Source organism: Egretta garzetta, unplaced genomic scaffold (assembly GCF_000687185.1).
Source record: "Egretta garzetta isolate BGI_Z169 unplaced genomic scaffold, ASM68718v1 scaffold397, whole genome shotgun sequence".
Lineage (NCBI taxonomy): Eukaryota > Metazoa > Chordata > Aves > Pelecaniformes > Ardeidae > Egretta > Egretta garzetta.
Genome location: NW_009260493.1, coordinates 5,943,864 through 5,961,616, shown reverse-complemented (window position 1 = coordinate 5,961,616; position 17,753 = coordinate 5,943,864). Strand labels below are relative to the sequence as shown.

The following is a 17,753-nucleotide window of genomic DNA, read 5'->3' as shown; positions in this document are numbered from 1 at the left end:
TATTTTTTTTCCAGTTACCATCTGCTGCTTTTCTCTTTTTCTCAGGAAACAACTGTGCCCAGCCCTAGTAGTAATCCTGGGAAATCCAATACATGACAAAACTATCACCTCTGCCCACAGCAGCATCTGCCTTGAGTCTGATTCATCTTCTTCAGGGATCTCTGATCATGGCCGGGGTTCAGGTTGTTCCTCCACAGCACCAGCCCTTAGTGGGCCAGTTGCACGGACCATATATTATATTGCAGCAGAACTAGTTCGACTGGTGGGGTCAGTGGAATCCATGAAGCCTGTGCTGCAGTCTCTCTATCACCGGATATTGCTTTACCCACCACCTCAGCACCGAGTAGAAGCCATCAAAATTATGAAGGAGGTAGGATAATCACATGTGTAAATCCAGGCATGTAAAGCAAAATGTTTATTTAACAGTAAGTGTTGCTGATACGTGCATACCAGTCCATTCCATACCTTAGCACTAGGGATGCTGAAATCGCCCTTTCTGAGCACAGCTGTTACATCAAAGCCACTCTGACAAATATTTTTAGTTTTACAAAGTTGTAATAGCTGTATTTGTCTCCATAACGCAAGCTGCTATGGCAACTCTGTCAATGTTCATGCTGTGGTACTGCATGGAGCAGATCAAATCACTGAGTCATGACTGCTCTTTTGGGTGAGATACAGTACAGTGATCCACTACTTCTTTGGCATCTTTCCCCACTCTCTGCTCTTGCTAGAAGGAGACATTCATTCTCATGGTGTAGTATTCCAGGCATTAAGGTGAATATATGCTTTGATTACATGCCAGGTTTTTGAAATACAGTTTCCTTGAGCTTTATTAAAATAGCCACAAGGAAGCTGCCAACGTCTTAAGTGGCCATGTCAAGACCAGTCCATTCTGGCCTCTTGCCCAGTGCCTCTGACAGCACTAGAACTGGAACATTGCAAGACTTCTTTGAGCAACAGCTGAAATCATGGACTCTTCCATTTCACATGTGCAGCTTTCTTCTCATGTTGTGGGACACAAGGCAATTTAACATAATTTGTAGGAACAGTGGTCTTAGAGGATTTTTGTTCTCGCTTGTGCATACCTAGGCTGTTCTGTGTCTGAAGATCTCTCCTAACAGCATACAGCTGCCCTCTGGGTTGTTGTCTGAACTGGCAGTCACCCTGGCACTTGTCTTCCTTTAATTCTGAACAATAGCAAGATGACAATTGAAGTTTTAGGAAAACCTCAGTTTAATGTTGTTTCCTGCAGGAAGTATCTTGCCTCTTTCTGCTTATTAATATGGGCTTATTTGTAAAGCCTTTTCCTTGTATTTCCTGGTGGCCATTAACAGGACGTCACCCAGCAGGCTGAGTCAGAAGGAATCACTTTGCCTGTCTTTGCATGACTCTTATTATTTTGTAACTGGGTGACTGAAGAGAAAGACCCCCTTCGATATATAATATAATGCAAGATACTTGCTCTATATTTAGGCATAAAGATTGCCTTGTATGCAATGTCAGTTGAAACATATTCAGTCAAAAATGTAAAGCACTGGAGAACATCCTATATGTGATTCTTGTTGAATATTCTGCTCTTCTCTCTCTGCTTTTCTGCCTTTAAAAAGAGGAAAGGTAGCTTTAATAAGTAGAACATCGGTGTGCTGTTTTCATTTGCTGTGAGAAATTACAGTACTGCTACTTTGGGTTCCAGGGCTTGGTAGAACTATGACTCATTTATTGTATTTAAATAATGCTTAGATAATCCTCTAGTAACTTCTGTTTCCTTTCCTTTCAGATACTTGGCAGTCCTCGGCGGCTTTGTGATTTGGCAGGGCCCTGCTCTTCTGAGTCAGAATCCAGGAAGAGGTCTATTTCTAAAAGGAAGTCCCATCTGGATCTTCTCAAGCTGTACGCTTTTTTTCTTCCTTTAGCCTCTTCTCTCTTAAACCTGTGCACATAGGACACTTAAACACATGTACCTTCAGAAGCATACCCAAATATAAGCCAGGGTATTTCCCTGGTTAGATAAACTATGAAAATGGAAGAACGGTAAAAGCTCGTATGCGTTTGCTGCAGTCTGGGCCTGTTCGTAAAGGCATAGATAACTACCTTGTGGCATTTGCCAAAATAACCCAAGTATGTTGGTTTACAGCTTGAAAGTCTTGGGTTTGGGTCCCTAACCTTGCAACAAAATCACTGTGTGCTTATTTAGAGGTACATTTCCAAGATTAAGTCGAAGGAGGTAACCAAAAATTTAAACACTGTCAGACTGAGTGAGAAGGATTCTTGGTTCTTGTAAAGATCATATCTTGTAGATAAGATAATTTTCAGGACACTGTTGGCTTTAAATTTAGCTTCAGTTGGGTGTTGAGGGTTTTTTTTCAGTGTAAGTGCTTGTCTGTAAGGGAAAAAATGCTGCGCATGCTGGTACAGATGCATGGTAACTGTTTCCCTGGTAGACACTCCCTTTACAGAATGGCCATGTCCGCATGGGAAACATAATAATTTGTTCTAATACTAGTTTTATTTCTCAGGAGTAGTCTAACAGGATAATTTCACTTTTTTTCCTGGTTGTGGAGGGATGGTGTTGGATGATAGTGACATATGCTTGCTATATGTGCTGCATCACTTAAATAAACTCTGTTTTAATTGTAGTATTATGGATGGGATGACGGAAGCATGCATCAAAGGTGGTATTGAAGCATGTTATGCTTCAGTGTCCTGCGTATTTGCCCTGCTTGGAGCATTAGATGAGCTGAGCCAAGGGAGGGGTCTTAGTGAAGAACAGATCCAGCTGCTACTCCGGCGCTTAGAAGAATTGAAGGATGGGACCGAGACAAGCAGGGATTCCATGGAGATCAATGATGCTGACTTCAGGTGGCAGAGGCGCATCCTGTCCTCAGAAAATCCTGCCTGGGAATCGGGAAACGAGAAGAGTCCTGATATTAGCATTAGTGTTACCACAGACACTGGTCAGACCACTTTGGAAGGAGATATGGGACAGACAACTCCAGAGGATAATGCAGAAAGTCAAAAAAATTCACTGCCGTCTCCAGCTGGACACGAAAGCAAAGAGATACGCTATAGAGAACCAGAGTCAGAAACCATCGACCAGCCAGATGTTGTTCAGAGAAGCCACACCATAGTCTATCCAGATATAACTAACTTCTTATCAGTTGATTGCAAGACCCGGTCCTATGGGTCCAGATACAGTGAAAGTAACTTCAGTGTAGATGACCAGGACCTTTCTAGGACTGAGTTTGATTCATGCGATCAGTATTCCATGGCAGCAGAGAAGGACTCAGGCAGGTCAGATGTCTCGGACATAGGCTCTGACAATTGCTCCCTGGCTGACGAGGAGCAGACACCACGGGATTGTCCAGGTCATAGGTCCTTACGCAGTGCTGCTCTCTCTCTGAAATTGCTGAAAAACCAAGAAGCAGACCAGCATAGTGCACGGCTGTTTATCCAGTCACTTGAAGCTCTTCTTCCTCGGCTTATAGCTCTTCCCAGCATAGAGGAGGTGGATGGAGCACTGCAGAGCTTCTCTTCAACCTTCTGCTCAGGTTTGCAAGCAAATATTTACTGTCTAACTAGCATGCATGCTGTGACAGCACTGCACACAGATTCTCTTGTAGGATTTCATCTTCAGAGAACATACCCAGAATAAGGAGGTTTGTGCTTTACAAAGCACATTCCACCACAGCAGCACACTTCATTTAGGGCAAAGCAAATTGAATATGCAGACACTTCCACAAAGGGAAGTCGGTCCATTAAGTCTTAACAGGCTCTGGATTGCATCCTCATTCAATAGGGAAATGAAATTTTCTGTAGTAAGATACCTCTTCACAGGTTTGTGAAGACCTGTTGAGAAGATTTGCACATGCTGTCATTAAAGAGATGTTGGGGTTGCCCCTTAGCCTGAAAGGGGTGTGGGGAGGAACATCACCTGTTTTGAAAGAGATTTAAGTAGCTTAGTACATCACTGCATTACTATTAGTAAAGCCAGCCTTGCAAAGAACGCAACAAAAATTCCACAGCAGTAAGCTCTTCAAAGGATAAGAGAAGAGGAGCTTCTTCACTTTTTTGTTTTTCTTAATACTGCTATCTATCATTAAAGGAAATGCAAAGCTGAAAGCCCAGACCAAGTGAAAAATAGTTAAAGATCTTACCTTCTAAGAGATTAAATAACTGCAGTTCTTTCTCTTAGAACCTTTGGGATCTTGACTCGAGCAAAAAAACACCATGCAAAGGCTAGTTTGTCCTGTTGATAGTATATCTTAAATGTATATAAATATATATATATTTTTAGAAGGGTTTCTTTTTCCTGACAATGGCCAAAGTGGAAATGTTTGTTAAAATATATTTCTCTGTTTCTTTAACTTAATTCATCACAATTGCCTTTCCTGTTGCTCCTCTCCTGATCATTGCTTCATTCATTTGTGCTCTCTCACACACATTAAACTCATAGAGTCACAAAGGATGCCTCCCATCATCATATAGCATATTTTAGATATGAAGCTGGGTGAATAAGCTGATATTCCTGATATCCTGTTTAAATGCTGCCCAAATAAACCCTAACTCAGGAAGATGGTAGATGACATTCTTAAGAAACATTGGCCATGTTAAATCACAGAATGGAGATATCTTAAAGGGGACATTAATATTTGTTATATTCCTAATTGAGGTGCTCGAAAGCATCCTTTCTGTCACAAGGATTTATTTGTCCTAAAAAAGAGTGAGGTTATGCCAAAAGACTAGGACTAGAACTCTAGCTCAAATTTTTGTTCACCTGTTCCCTCGCACATAAGTATACCACTTCTTTTCTCTTTTGTCTGTCAAATCCCTTTAGAAGATTTTACGGTGTTGGAAGAGGTAGACCTAGCAGACGTCTAGATGTCAAGGCTAAACGTGGCTTTTGTTGTCATTCAGTATGACTAGTACAGTGAGAAAGATGGAAGAATATCACTTGATTTCTGCATTAAGCCCATAATTTCTTGTTTGTACATCCCTCCCAAAAAGATACCTAGTCTTGGACATAGACTGTTAAGTTGAGGAAGACCTTTCAGTTTCCTAAGAAAGCCACCCCCATGGTTAAATCTGTACCTAAAAATGTATGCCATGTTTGCAGTCTGATTTGAAGTATTCTTAGAAGATGCCACTCGGTAAGCAATCATGGAAAAATATAGTAGGAAGTTACCATATTAATATAGCTTGGAAAAGGTATCTTGGTGTTTTCATAGAGCTGTGGCTGTTACAGAGATGTAATTTTACGCTCTCACAAGGTATGTGCAGATCATGTTTCAGGGGGACACTGGAATGAGACTCAATTCATCTGACACAGTCCCTTAACTTTTACCTCAGATCTTAACCAAAAGTCCATCAATCCTCCTGAGGTAAGGTCCTGTGTTCCTGTGTAGGTGAGAGAGGCATGAGTTTGAAGACCTGTAGAGAGAGAGACTTACTAAAGTTGAAACACATGTCTGGGGGTAGGAACTCCCCCTGGAGAGCTTCCAAGACACCAGTCTGAGCTGCCTCTGTAGGCAACGTTTGAGTCCTTACTTCAGGACTCCTTCATTAGCACCAACAATTCAAGGCACAAATTAGGTGATGAAGTCAGAGGAACTGGTCCTATTCATTGTGTGAACAACATTTATTCATGTATAATTTCTGAAGAATTTTGGAAAGAATTCCTGAAGAATGTAGGAAACTTGAATACTGGTTAAGATTCGAATTGAGAAAAGAGACAGGTACAGTTCTGAGACCAGCCAGTACAGAAGCAGTATTTTTGTGTTTCTGAGAGACCTTATTTAACTGCTTTGTTTCACTTTTCAATTTTTCTTAAGACTTCAGGGGACAAATACATTATCTACAATTTAGTAGTCTTTCCTACAGGCTAGGTCTTTAAATCGTATTACAATATTACTATGTTTTCACAGGATTGAAAAGCAATGGAAGGACATAGGAGTTTGAGGCACTGGCATGGGTGTATAAGCATGGAAAAAGTGAAGGCAGCTAAGCAGAGTTATGGTGAAATTAAGATTTGCAAAGTCAATTGGTTAAAAGCCTTCCTAATCTATAGTTTTTATCTTTGCTCTGAAAGTTCCTCCTTTTTTACTCGATGAAACCAATGCCAAAAAATTGCCTAGTGACACTGGAGTGTGATGTCTATCTTAAAAAATACTGAATTATCTAAAAATTCTCTACATCATCTTGACTTGCACAAAACATTAAGTTTGCATTTTTTCAGGATCTCCTTTTACCTGGCCAATTTAAATGAACTGTTGTCTCTGTTAAGACAGTATGCTAAGCTCGTTGTTTATTATAGCTGGCAGATTTTTATAATTAAAGTTGATCAGTATTCTCTTAATTTGGGCATAACTATTCTCATGAACTGCAGCGTGAAGGCTTTAATTCTAAAAATAGTGTGCCGTCGTGTGAATAATCATAGCAAACATTTTTAGCACCTCTTCAATTTTGATTCCATAGCTTGTAGCAGCAAGGTTTTTATGTTGTTAAGCGTCATTGCAAGTTTACGCATCAGCTAATCTGCTTTCAGGGTCTCAGCATCTTTCAAATGCAGTTGTTTATTTTCCCATATTTTAGAGGAAATCAGGGACCATATTTTTCCCAAACATTTTTGGGTACCCACTAGGTACTAGCCACTTTTCTGTGCAGTTATACACCTTCCTTCTTAAATGTAGTCTTGTATAGGAGGTTGTACCATTTTAAAAATACTTTAATGCAAAATAAAGTGGGCTTTTTTTTTTCTTTTACATACCTCTCTGTCTTGAGGTTTTTATTACTCTAGCAGCTTCTATTCCCCAAGGTACATACTTAAGAGACATAAGGCATCAAATCAGTTCTAGCTACATCAATATCATGATCCTCCATCCAACAAAGTGTTAAGATACATCTTTGCCTTCAGTGATGAAGGAGTCACTAGGCTATTCACAGGCTACTTGCAAGCACGTGGTTGCAGTTTTGGTACTAGGTAAAGAGTCTCTGTTGACATTCACCATGAGAAATCTACCCCAAGCACAGGCCAACCCATGTGCGTATGGTTTCTGGCCAGCCCTATCACCCCTCTTCCACAAAGGTTGCTCCCTTGAACAGCTATTCATTTTTTAGACCCACCCTGGAACAGTTACTCTCTTTCTAAATCCGCCCTCAAACAGTTACTCACCTTATCCACGCCCCCAAAGTGACGACAGTGGAAAGTCCGAGAAGGCAGCAGCACAGAGCTTTCAAACCCTCACGAGGCAAGAAAAACATTTGCTTCTTTTCTGTGTGTGGATTTTTTTTTTAATTTTTTTTATGTTAATGGTTTGTTATATTTTGTCTAAGAAGAGGCATGAGCTTTATGGTGGGAGGAGTATATTCACAGTGAACCACTGCAGCAGTTAACAAGTGACACAGCTTTGCTTCATCATGTAACTAACCTTGGGAGCTGTTTTTTTGTTTCATTTCAAATGTTCCTCTAGGATAAAGCTTACTTCTTAATCTTCCATAATTGACATTGTATGAATGGATTTCACAGCTGATGTGAAAACCATGAAATATTGTGGATCATATGGGGGGGTCTAATATTTCTGTTTTTTTCATGGCTCCAACTACAGATCATGGGGATTCAATTAGGTATTGCTCATACTTGATTTATGTTTTCCTACCAGTAGGTCAGCTAACTCAGAGGAAAATGTATGTGCCATCCATCCTACCTGGGAAGAAGAGATTGTGCTACTGGGCATGGTTGTAGGCTGTAATTTCATACAAACAGTGGTTTCAGGAATACTGAGTGCTTACAAGTGGCTTATTGGTCTGACAGAGCTGCAAGTGCTCAACGATCTAGAAAGCAGGTCTTGTATGAACTGAACAGGGCTTGGCGTTGTAACAGAACAACTTGCTTGGCCTGAAATATTTATCCACATACCTCTAGGCCATGGAGAGAATGATGATTATAGACTGATCCTGCAAGGTGCAGAACACTCCAGTCTCCATCCAACAACTCGCTTAGCCAGGACAGATGTACTGGGGGGTTAAAAGGGCTGTCACTGTCCTTAGCACCATTTGGTGCAATGTATGCTCAGTTAAGTACTCAGGCTTTGCCTCTGCCCCTTACCACCTCACCTTTCCAGTTAGCATTGCAGGTGTATCCTGCCCTTTGCTTTGCATCTGGCAGTCATCCCAATGAATGCTGGCGTTCCTTGTGTATTTCAAATTTAGTGTGTTGTTTCGCTGGACTGTGACTGGAGTGTTCAGTTTGCCTTGCAGTAGATGGACTACTTATTTTTCTATTCCTGATTCTAGTACATTTAGTAGAGTAGTTTCTGCTGATGATTCGTTAACTGTTCTAGCAATTTGTTGCTGCTGAAATGCTAGGGTTAGTTTCTGATTTTTTTTTTTTCCAGGCAAAATCTGTGTAAAATGTGAGAGCTCACATGGTGTTTTTGTTAGGTATGATGCATTCACCAGGATTTGAGGGAAACCTAAATTTCAGCTTCCAGACTCTGATGAATGCAGACAGTCTCTACATGGTCTCACATTACACTCTGCTGCTCAACCTAAAATTGGCCAACTCCGATTACTACAGGAAAAAGCCTGCCCAAGCTCCTGTGTTGCTGGTGAGTTAGGGAATATGGGAAAACTGTTAAAAAAATAAAATTTATTTTGCTTCCTTTCACATAGAACAGCCCACACATAAAGCCTTCGGGCTGCTTGCTAAGTGGAGAAATAATAATTGCAAATGAAGCGTTCTCCAAGCTGCTTATGAATCTTGCATGATAAATGTCATGCATCTGAATTACACAGCTTCTCTGTAATTTGGGGAGGAATGAATGCTGCTTACCGATTATCATTAAAGTAGCAGTCATTTTGATGGATACTCTATCTTCAGAACAGATCTTCCGTAGCATCATGTGATGCAGCAAGTATTGTTCCTGCACATTATCAAGGGACATACCTTCATCTTGCAACTGCTTTTGAGCATAAAGACATATTTCTTCCTTAATACTTGATTTGTATTTATGCGGATGAAGACACTAGAAGTTAGAGTGAAAAATAATTAGGTTTTAGTTATGAACTGGTGATTTTTGTGGCACCTGGGATTCCTCAGCTTCTTGGGCTGTTTAAAAATGTTTTTGAAAAGGCTGCAGGATTTAATAAAACATGAATCTGTGTTTTTCAACTAAGTTGCCCAAGAGGAGTAGTTTCAGAGTCTTCCTAAAAATAAAAAAAAAAAAAGTGTGATATATGGAATAAAAAATGAAAACTGAAAAAAATCTGTCAAAATGTACCATTATTGTTGAGCTTCCCATGTAAGAGAACGTCTATTCTAGAAGACCTCAAAAACAAGTGGGTTTTGACATCATCATCAGTTCTGGTATGTTCTTCAGCAGCTGCAAGAGCAAGTCCATGACTCAGAACCTTCTCTACAGGCAGCACTGTGCGCAACAGGCCTGGGCATGACCTAAGTATTGTTGAAAATAGTTCAGATATCTAACTGGACCCTGGTTCGTCTGTGGTGACTTCAATGCATAAGGGCCTGATTGATGGACAGGCAGCATTAGGTGCCACAACTTCTTTTTATTGGAATTGAGATCCTACCCCTACCTTGTGAAAATAGTGAGAGGTCAGCATGTCCCATTGTCACTGTGCAAGAGCCGTCATTATGATTTGCATCTTTCGTGAATTGCAGTAAGAGAAGGGAAAGCTCCTTGTTCATGTCAGTCTCCACCATAGAGACCCATTGCAATCCTTAGTTATTCCTTATTTTTGTGTAACTTCATTTCTACTTCTGCGTTCCCTTATGCTCAGGAGTAGATCTAGGGTCTGAGGCTCATGCTATAGGGCTTACTGTTGTCTTACATCTGGCTTTGATGGTTCTCTGCAGAAGGAGTTCATGAAGCAGGTCCAGTCCAGTGGAGTGTTGATGGTATTTTCCCAGGCCTGGGTTGAAGAACTGTACCACCAGGTACTAGAAAGGAACATGCTGGGGGAAGCTGGATACTGGGGAAGTCCTGAAGAGCACAGCCTTCCGCTTATCACCATGCTGACTGGTCAGTACTGTGTTATGGTGGCAAGGCTAACTTCCAAACATGTCTGAAACATGCTGCTCCATTGCGTCACGTACAGAACAGCATGTCATCATGCAACATGTGGTGTTTCACGAAATTATTCTTAGAGAAGGAATCAGACTTAACTGTGGCAGGTACTTAACTGTTTGGTTTGGATCAGGAAGCAGGGGTTTTAAGAACAAACTGTCCCTGGGAGGCAGGGAAAGTAGGTTTGTTCACTGAATCAAACCATCTCTTAATTCTGTCAGTCTCAGTTCTGGTAGACTCGGTACCTGTTAATGATAAGTGGTAAGGCTGCTGTTTTCTTGATGCTATAGCAAAGCCATTTCAGCGTGCCTGTGGTGCAGTACTAATATAAATAGTAGCATCTGATCCTGAAAGCATTCCACAGATTGGGCTCCCCTTGGTTCAGATTTGTGCTATGCCAGGGATATGGCAAATAGCACTAGAGAGAAGCTGAAAACCTGGAGCACCTCTAACAAATTCTTCAAAACAATCCTTAGCTTCATTTGAGGGAAAAAAATCAAATGGTATCAGCTGAAAGGCAGCAGGATGTCTATGATATTACATTGATATAAAATGCATTGTCTGCTTGAATGTGTATACTGTATGATTACAAAGAGGTAATTAAAACAGTGTATGCAGGGAGAACACTGGCTTCAGCTGAGCCGTTAACTGGTAATCAAAGGGCACTTCTCTGAAAGTTTTTTGCTGATTGTATTGAGTTCAGTGTTACTTTTAGCTATTGAGCTGGGAAGCTGAAACAAACACTTTGGAAAAACAAGAACCATGAAGTATGTGGAGAAGAGACAGAGGCTGCTAGAAAGGAAATCAACATAACATCCCTGACATTAAACTCTCTGTGAGAAGCTGGTCTTTTGTTGTGTTGGAGAAAGGGTTGTATTTCTTCTGTTGAGATTGAACCTACATAGGTCTACTAAAAACTGCATTTAGGACATAGGATCCCAGTGTGTCTTGAGGATTCAGACTGAGGCCCGGGAACATCTAGATACAGGATTTAGCAAGATTGGAAAGATTATACTGAAAAATGTGCAGATTTAAGGGTGTGGGAAGTTCTGAACTGTTCAGATTTTCAAATTTTGTCAGACAGAAAAAAAAATTAATGAAGATACATAATACTTAACCGCTTAGGCAGGCTTTTGGGAGTGGGATATTTCCCCTCTTCAAGAAAACATTGGTTATACTGGGCAAAGCATAAGATGTCACAGCTCATGTTTATGCCAAGGCTTCAGAAGCTTCCAGAAAAGAGCAACTAAAAAGCACACCCGAGAAGTCAGGAGCGCAAGTACTTATTTGAACAAAGGGCTTGTAGGAGATGCTTTCCTTATACCATCTGTGTGAGAAATAGTAATCCGTTGTTTTTTAATGTTCTGGCAGACATTGATGGCTTGGGAAGCAGTGCAATTGGTGGCCAATTGATGGCATCTGCTTCAGCTCAATCTCCTCTTTCCCAAAACCGGAAGACAGATGATTCTGTTGTTGCAGGTATTAAGATTGTATTATAAGCACAAGTGTATCTACCAGCAGTGGGTTCTTATATACCATAAGCATATTCAGATAAATTGTATTTTAGAACAACAGTTTAACGGTTGAGGGAAGTATGTCAGTACATCCTATATGTGAATTGGTAGTCCAGCATGAAGAGGACAAATATGACTTGGTTTTTTACCACTGATGATAAAGTTGCTGTTGTGTCATTTTCCAGTAGTAGTACTAACGCATTTCTCACTTCAGGAGTTGCTTTTGCCCGATACCTTTTAATTGGCTGTTGGAAGAACTTGATAGACACTTTGTCCACACCACTCACTGGCCGCATGGCAGGCAGCTCCAAGGGGCTTGCCTTCATCTTGGGAGCAGAAGGAGCCAAGGAGCAGAACCAAAAGGAGAAGGACTCCATCTGCGTGAGCCTGGATGGACTGAGGAGGGCAGCCCGACTGAGCTGTGCTCTAGGTACTGCTGCATGTGGGATATCATGGCAGACTCATAAAATAGGATGGTAACTTTTCTCAAAGGAATTTGAGAGAGAGAAAAGCAGCATCCTGTTCTAGTCTTGGATAGGAACCTGGACTGTAGGGCAGGTGGGCCTTATGGGGAGTCCTACAGCATAGACATATCCAGCCACCTTCCTTGATACAACCTGTTGTTGACATTGCATGGGATTGGAGAGGAAATGCTGGTTAAACAGTAACTGTGGTGTTGCTTTACAGGAGTTGCTGCTAACTGTGCATCTGCTCTTGCCCAAATGGCTGCGGCCTCCTGTGTCCAAGAAGAGAAAGAAGAAAAAGAAATCCAAGAGCCCAGTGATACTATAGCTCAAGGTAACTATGTGATTAAATTGCCTACCTTATCTCATATTGCCTGCAAAGATGCAGCTGGAAAATACTTTGCTACATGTAAAGGACAGAGGGGAATGCCACTAATGTGCACCACCCACTTGTAGGCATATGGGACTTATGTCTAGAGGCTTCAGGACGTGTCCTGCTGTCCTAGGTTCTTAACATTATGTCACACTAATTATATTTTATATGGAACTGAAATCAGTGGAACAGATAAGGCAACAGCATTTTTGAAACGTGCGCTTTTTAAGCTTAGTGATACTAGTACAACCAGAGGGCATCAGAGAAACAATTTTATTTTTTTTAATGTATTGGGTGGTTTTGCATCTCTCTTCCTGTTTTGTATACATCCTTGGTTGTCATTTGTCATCATCAGATATTTAAAACTGTTTCTGAATCATGTTAAATGAAGCTGGAATAAAAAATTAGATATGTATAACATGTAAAAAGTTTGCATCTCTATACTACTACTTCAGACTCTTCTTTACCGGAAGTCAGTAAAGTTAATTGTTGTCTCCAGTGGCTGTTTGGAGAAGCACATAAAATGCCTGATGACATCTGATTTCTAATGGCAAGAAGCCCATAAAAAACACAATGTTGCACAAATGGCTCTGCTTGGCAGTTAAATTTGGTGTCTCAGTAGAGAAAACAAAACTGAATAGGCTTGAGCACAAACTGGCTTTTGACCACTCTGCTAGATATGACTGAAGCAAGTTGGCCAGGCCATGCTGAAGTAAAGAGGCAGTAGCGGTGGCCAGAGGCCAATAGATCTGTTCTATGAAAGCTTGCAAAGCTTCAAAATTTGTTTACTTTCCAAAGCCACACAAAAACAATGCTTTTCAGAGATTCTCAGGAAAAGAAGGAGGTCCAAATGCTTATGGTTCAGCTCAGGATTAGTTTTGCTTTGACAAGAGCATCCATTAACAAAAGCTCTTTGATGAAACTTTTGAATGGAAATAGATGTGAAATCTGCAAACTGGGTTTTTTTTCCATAGCAAAGGAGATTTTGGTAAAGATAAATAAATAGCGAGCCAGCCAGCTCGAAAGAGAAACATGTAATATCACTGGCAATCTGCATCTGTTCTGTGGGTAGCAAGATGTGAATTTGGGGGTGGAGGGTGTCAATCTGGCATTGATTTTTTTCATGTATATAAGATCAGTCAAAAGTGATTTTAATTTTGAAACTGTCTTATGTCTATTAGGACAAAATATGTTTCTCTGACTTTGTCTGAAGTCTAAAATTTTGTCTAAATTCCATGTTCCTTTATAGCTTTCAGACTGTATACCTTTGCCATCACCTTATATACAAACAAGTGTTTGTTAAAAAGCTGGAGAAGCTAATGTTTGGGGTTTTTTTTAAATTTTATTTCTTGTGCTGCAGTGAAACAGAAAATGGAGCAGAAACTGGAGCAGATGGGGAAAGTGCAGGGAGTCTGTCTGCACACCGCTCATGTTTTGTGTATGGATGCGGTCCTTAATGTGGGCCTGGAGATGGGAAGCCACAATCAGGACTGTTGGCCTCACGTGTTCAGGTACTCATCAGCTTTGCCAAAAGAAACAGAATTTATGCTATGTTGCCTGAAAGTAACAGACTGAGAAAAAGGTCTTTACATGCTCTCATTTTGTATAAACAGTGTCAGAGTAAATTAACTGCCAGTATTTGTAAGAGAAAAGACAGTGCTGTTTTCTACCACTATGCAGAGACAAAATCAATGTTTAGAAACTTTGAAGCTGCCAGAAGACTCTGGCAGAAACAGGAACCTAAATGGGCTTTTCAGGCACCTCCACTAAACTATTTGCTAACTAGGCACATGGGAGGCCAAGGGGTGTAAGAAGACAGGTTATCTGTGTGTAGTTTGAGAGTTAGAGATGTCTGTTTACGGTTTGAGGAAAATGTCCTGTGCCCCATATCTGGTTCAGATGTAGCAATCGGTGCCTGTGAATTGACAGTGGGTTTCCATGTAAGCTGGCTTCTCACAGTACTGGCACTATCCTGACTCACCTCTGGAGTACAGACCCAAAGCGTTTCTTCAGTGAGCCTGGTGATTAATGGAGGGAGGAGTTGTTGGTTTGGGGATTTTATTCATATTTTGCTTCTCCTGTTTGTTCTCAGAGTGTGTGAGTACATCAGCACGCTGGAGCACACCCACTTCAGTGACGGTGCTTCCCAGCCCTCCCTTACCATCACCCAATCACAACAGGCACCTGGAGGGCTGCACCCAGACTCTGAGCCTGGGGAGTCTCCCCAGGCACTGACCCCCGAGCAGGAAACGGCCCTCAGCAGCAATCCTGTCATTCAGCCGGTTTCTATCCAGGAGCTCATCAAGGAGAGCAGTAAGGGCAGAGCTTTTGACTTCCGGGGAGGCAGCCTGCTGTGTGGGACCAGCGCTGCCAAGGCTGTTCTCACACTCTCCACGCAAGCTGACAGGTAAAAGCAGCACTGTCAGGAACCAAAATCCCTGTTACCAAAACGGACCTTTCTATGATGTAGTAGGGCCTGATCTTTGTCTGTTGCAGCCACTTGCTTCATTTGAATTTCACAAGAGAGCTGCGTGTGTGTCACAACCAGCAGTTCCTAAAAGACCTAATTTTCTGTATCTCTGTCTATTACCTGTCCTGCAGGTACTGCAGAGATACAGAAAATTCCTTTTAGGAACCTGCTCTGCAGGTACTGGGCTGAGTATGTCTGTGCACAACAGTGAATATGCCAGGTAAATCAAATGCATCCCAAGAGTGGTGGATTTATTGCTTGCATGTAGATTAATCTGTTGTGTTCCTTAAAGCAGACAAAATAAGTGAGTGTCTTGTCCTGATAGGAAGGGACTGAGTCACAAGACCAGTGTCAGTTAGAAAGCAGCTGCTTCTGTCAGGACTCTGTGGACAGCTTGTCAGCCTGCCCCAACGTGTCTGGAGGAGGATGGGCCACCAAGCATGGTGACAGAATGGCTAGGTTACATGTCCCTACAACACGGTCTGCAGATTGATATGTCACAGACTTTTTTTTTTTTGCTATTGTTTTGGCAGCCCAGGCTAGAGTTTGCCTGCTTCTAATACTAATTTTTTTGTTGGATTTCGGTTGTGTTTTTTTTTCCTCCAGACTACATTTTGCATTATTGATCTCTGCCCATAGGAGGGCATTATTTGTAAATTCAGAGGAAAAAGTAATGCATACTGACACTGCTTGTCAGAGTTTGACTCTGTGCATGGAAAGTACCTCTTATTCAGGAAGATCGCAATACAGCTTGGTTCTGAGGATTAGAGAATAGCAGTACTGTAGTTTTAATGATGCAGGTTTGATGTCTGCACTGTTACTTCACTGCGGATGTTATTAGGACTCAGTTACCAGTTTCCCAGGACTAGAGAAAGTTTTTCATGTAAAGCAATGTCAGGATATCATATTTGTGTCAACTTGCAGCTGCACCGTGTGATATTTCGCTGTGATCTCTGTGGAACCCACCTCCTATATAAGCATAAGTTTACTGCTTTAAGGGCACAGATTTTAACTCTTATATCTTAAGAGCTCATTGCAGCTGAAAATAACAACTCTTGGTTTATACTCCTAAATTGCAATTCAGGTACAGCAACTTTAGGTCCAAGACTTGAATTCATTTGTTTTTCATGCAAGGGGTTGTAATTTCAGATGGAGCAAACTGGTGTATCTCTAATGTCAGTGAAGCTGTGATGATCTATGTTGTGAGGACTGGACATATTCTCACTGTTTTTTTGATTATTGATTCATGAACTGCTTATAGCATTAAGATACAGTAATGGGGAAGTGTCGATTCCTTGAAAAAGTGACTTTTTAGTTAAGTACCGCAGTTGAATCTTGGAAGGGTTCTGGTTGTTCCTACAGCACTCTACTTTCCACCCACCAATTAATAAAGCTGCTGGATCAAAGTCTTTCTGTAGCACTGTATAAGTGAAAAAGAACTCAATAACCCAATGTGTCACCAAAGGCAATGCATAGCAGCCATGTGCATATAAGGGTTTTCCTCTTACATACACATTTACGTCTTCATCTCATTCATTTTTTTCAATTAGATTCCGTTCTTTTACTCACAGGCTCTTTGAAGATGCTGCTGACAAGTTAAACTTGATGGCATTGGCAGGCTTCCTTTACCAGCTCAAGAAGGCGTCTCAGGCCCAGCTTTTCCATTCAGTCACAGATACAGTTGATTACTCCCTAGCAATGCCAGGTAAATCGCCTGAAGGTCCCTTACAGAGTTCTGTGTTTCATATACAACTGTACTACTTACAGGATATGCTTTGTATTCTTACAGTTTTAATTTCTCCAACTGAAAATTTCAAGGTATAAATAAAACACAGTATTTAGTCTAATCAGATCTTTCTGTAGGAAAAATTCAAAGTCTTTAGAAAAGGTTAAGTGCTTTTTTTTGAACAGGGACTAAATCCACACCTGCTATGAAACACTTCAGAGGACATTCATTTGGTTCTTGGAATTTGGAGGTGTTAATTATCCACAGATATTTAATTACAGCTCCATTTCAGAGCCCGATGCAGTAAGGAAACTCGGGTGAATGTAGACCTAAGGCAGTGGATTTAGGTTAGACATTTGACAATGGGATAACCTCAGAAGTGTTCAGAAAGTGGGTAGTAGCAAACAAAGCACATGACTGAATAATGTTAAATAAAGCAGTAGGATTTGTCCTGCCTGCTCTTCTCCAGCAGAGGGGAGCATATACCTTACAGTACAAAGCCTGTAAATTGTCATTTCCATCACTGTCTCAAACAGAGCAGAAAGATTGGACCCAAAGGAAGATATTTCACTTAAATTTGCGCTGAGCCTTTAGAAGTTACATTAGTCATATGGGCTTTGTTCTGTCCTGTGGCAGATGTGGATTTTACCTGGTGTATGTCTCCAATTTAATCGTTTTCCTCTCTCCTTGAAGGGCTACTTGTCATTTTCTCCATGTGGCACTTCAGGTTGTTCAGTTTTTGCTCTTGGTTGTCGCCAGGCCTCAACATTCATCACTTCATTTTTAATAAATAGTGATCTTCTCATTGTGTGTGTAGTAATCAATCAACAGTAGTTAATAGTAATGAAATTAAAATTAGGACAGAGCAATTAATTGGTTTGGTTGCTTTTAAGGTTTTTTTGTTAGTAAAAGTGGTATGCCCCCTGATTACGTCTTTTGTTAGAGATAAAAGCACCAGTATATTTTTAATGAGAGAATGAAATGTCTTCCCAAATGTTCTAAGAGCAACAAAAGATTAATCCCTTTCAGTAGGAAATAACGAGTATTACTGTCTGGGGAACAGAAAAGTATTTTCTCACATTCTCTGCTTTGTATCCTTTGCTTGATAAGAAATACAAAAGGAC

General features: G+C 40.9%; 1 protein-coding gene across 1 annotated transcript in view; it reads left to right on the top strand.

Moving 5' to 3' along the window:
* ARFGEF3 (ARFGEF family member 3) overlaps positions 1–17,753 on the top strand; it is a 112,120-nt gene that overhangs the window by 72,633 nt on the left and 21,734 nt on the right. Inside the window, exons 13-23 of the mRNA XM_035899872.1 lie at positions 46–370; positions 1,778–1,890; positions 2,638–3,548; positions 8,437–8,603; positions 9,872–10,037; positions 11,454–11,561; positions 11,811–12,026; positions 12,284–12,394; positions 13,794–13,944; positions 14,526–14,840; positions 16,475–16,608. Coding sequence (XP_035755765.1) covers positions 46–370; positions 1,778–1,890; positions 2,638–3,548; positions 8,437–8,603; positions 9,872–10,037; positions 11,454–11,561; positions 11,811–12,026; positions 12,284–12,394; positions 13,794–13,944; positions 14,526–14,840; positions 16,475–16,608 — 2,717 coding nt within the window. The remainder of the gene's footprint in view (positions 1–45; positions 371–1,777; positions 1,891–2,637; positions 3,549–8,436; positions 8,604–9,871; positions 10,038–11,453; positions 11,562–11,810; positions 12,027–12,283; positions 12,395–13,793; positions 13,945–14,525; positions 14,841–16,474; positions 16,609–17,753) is intronic.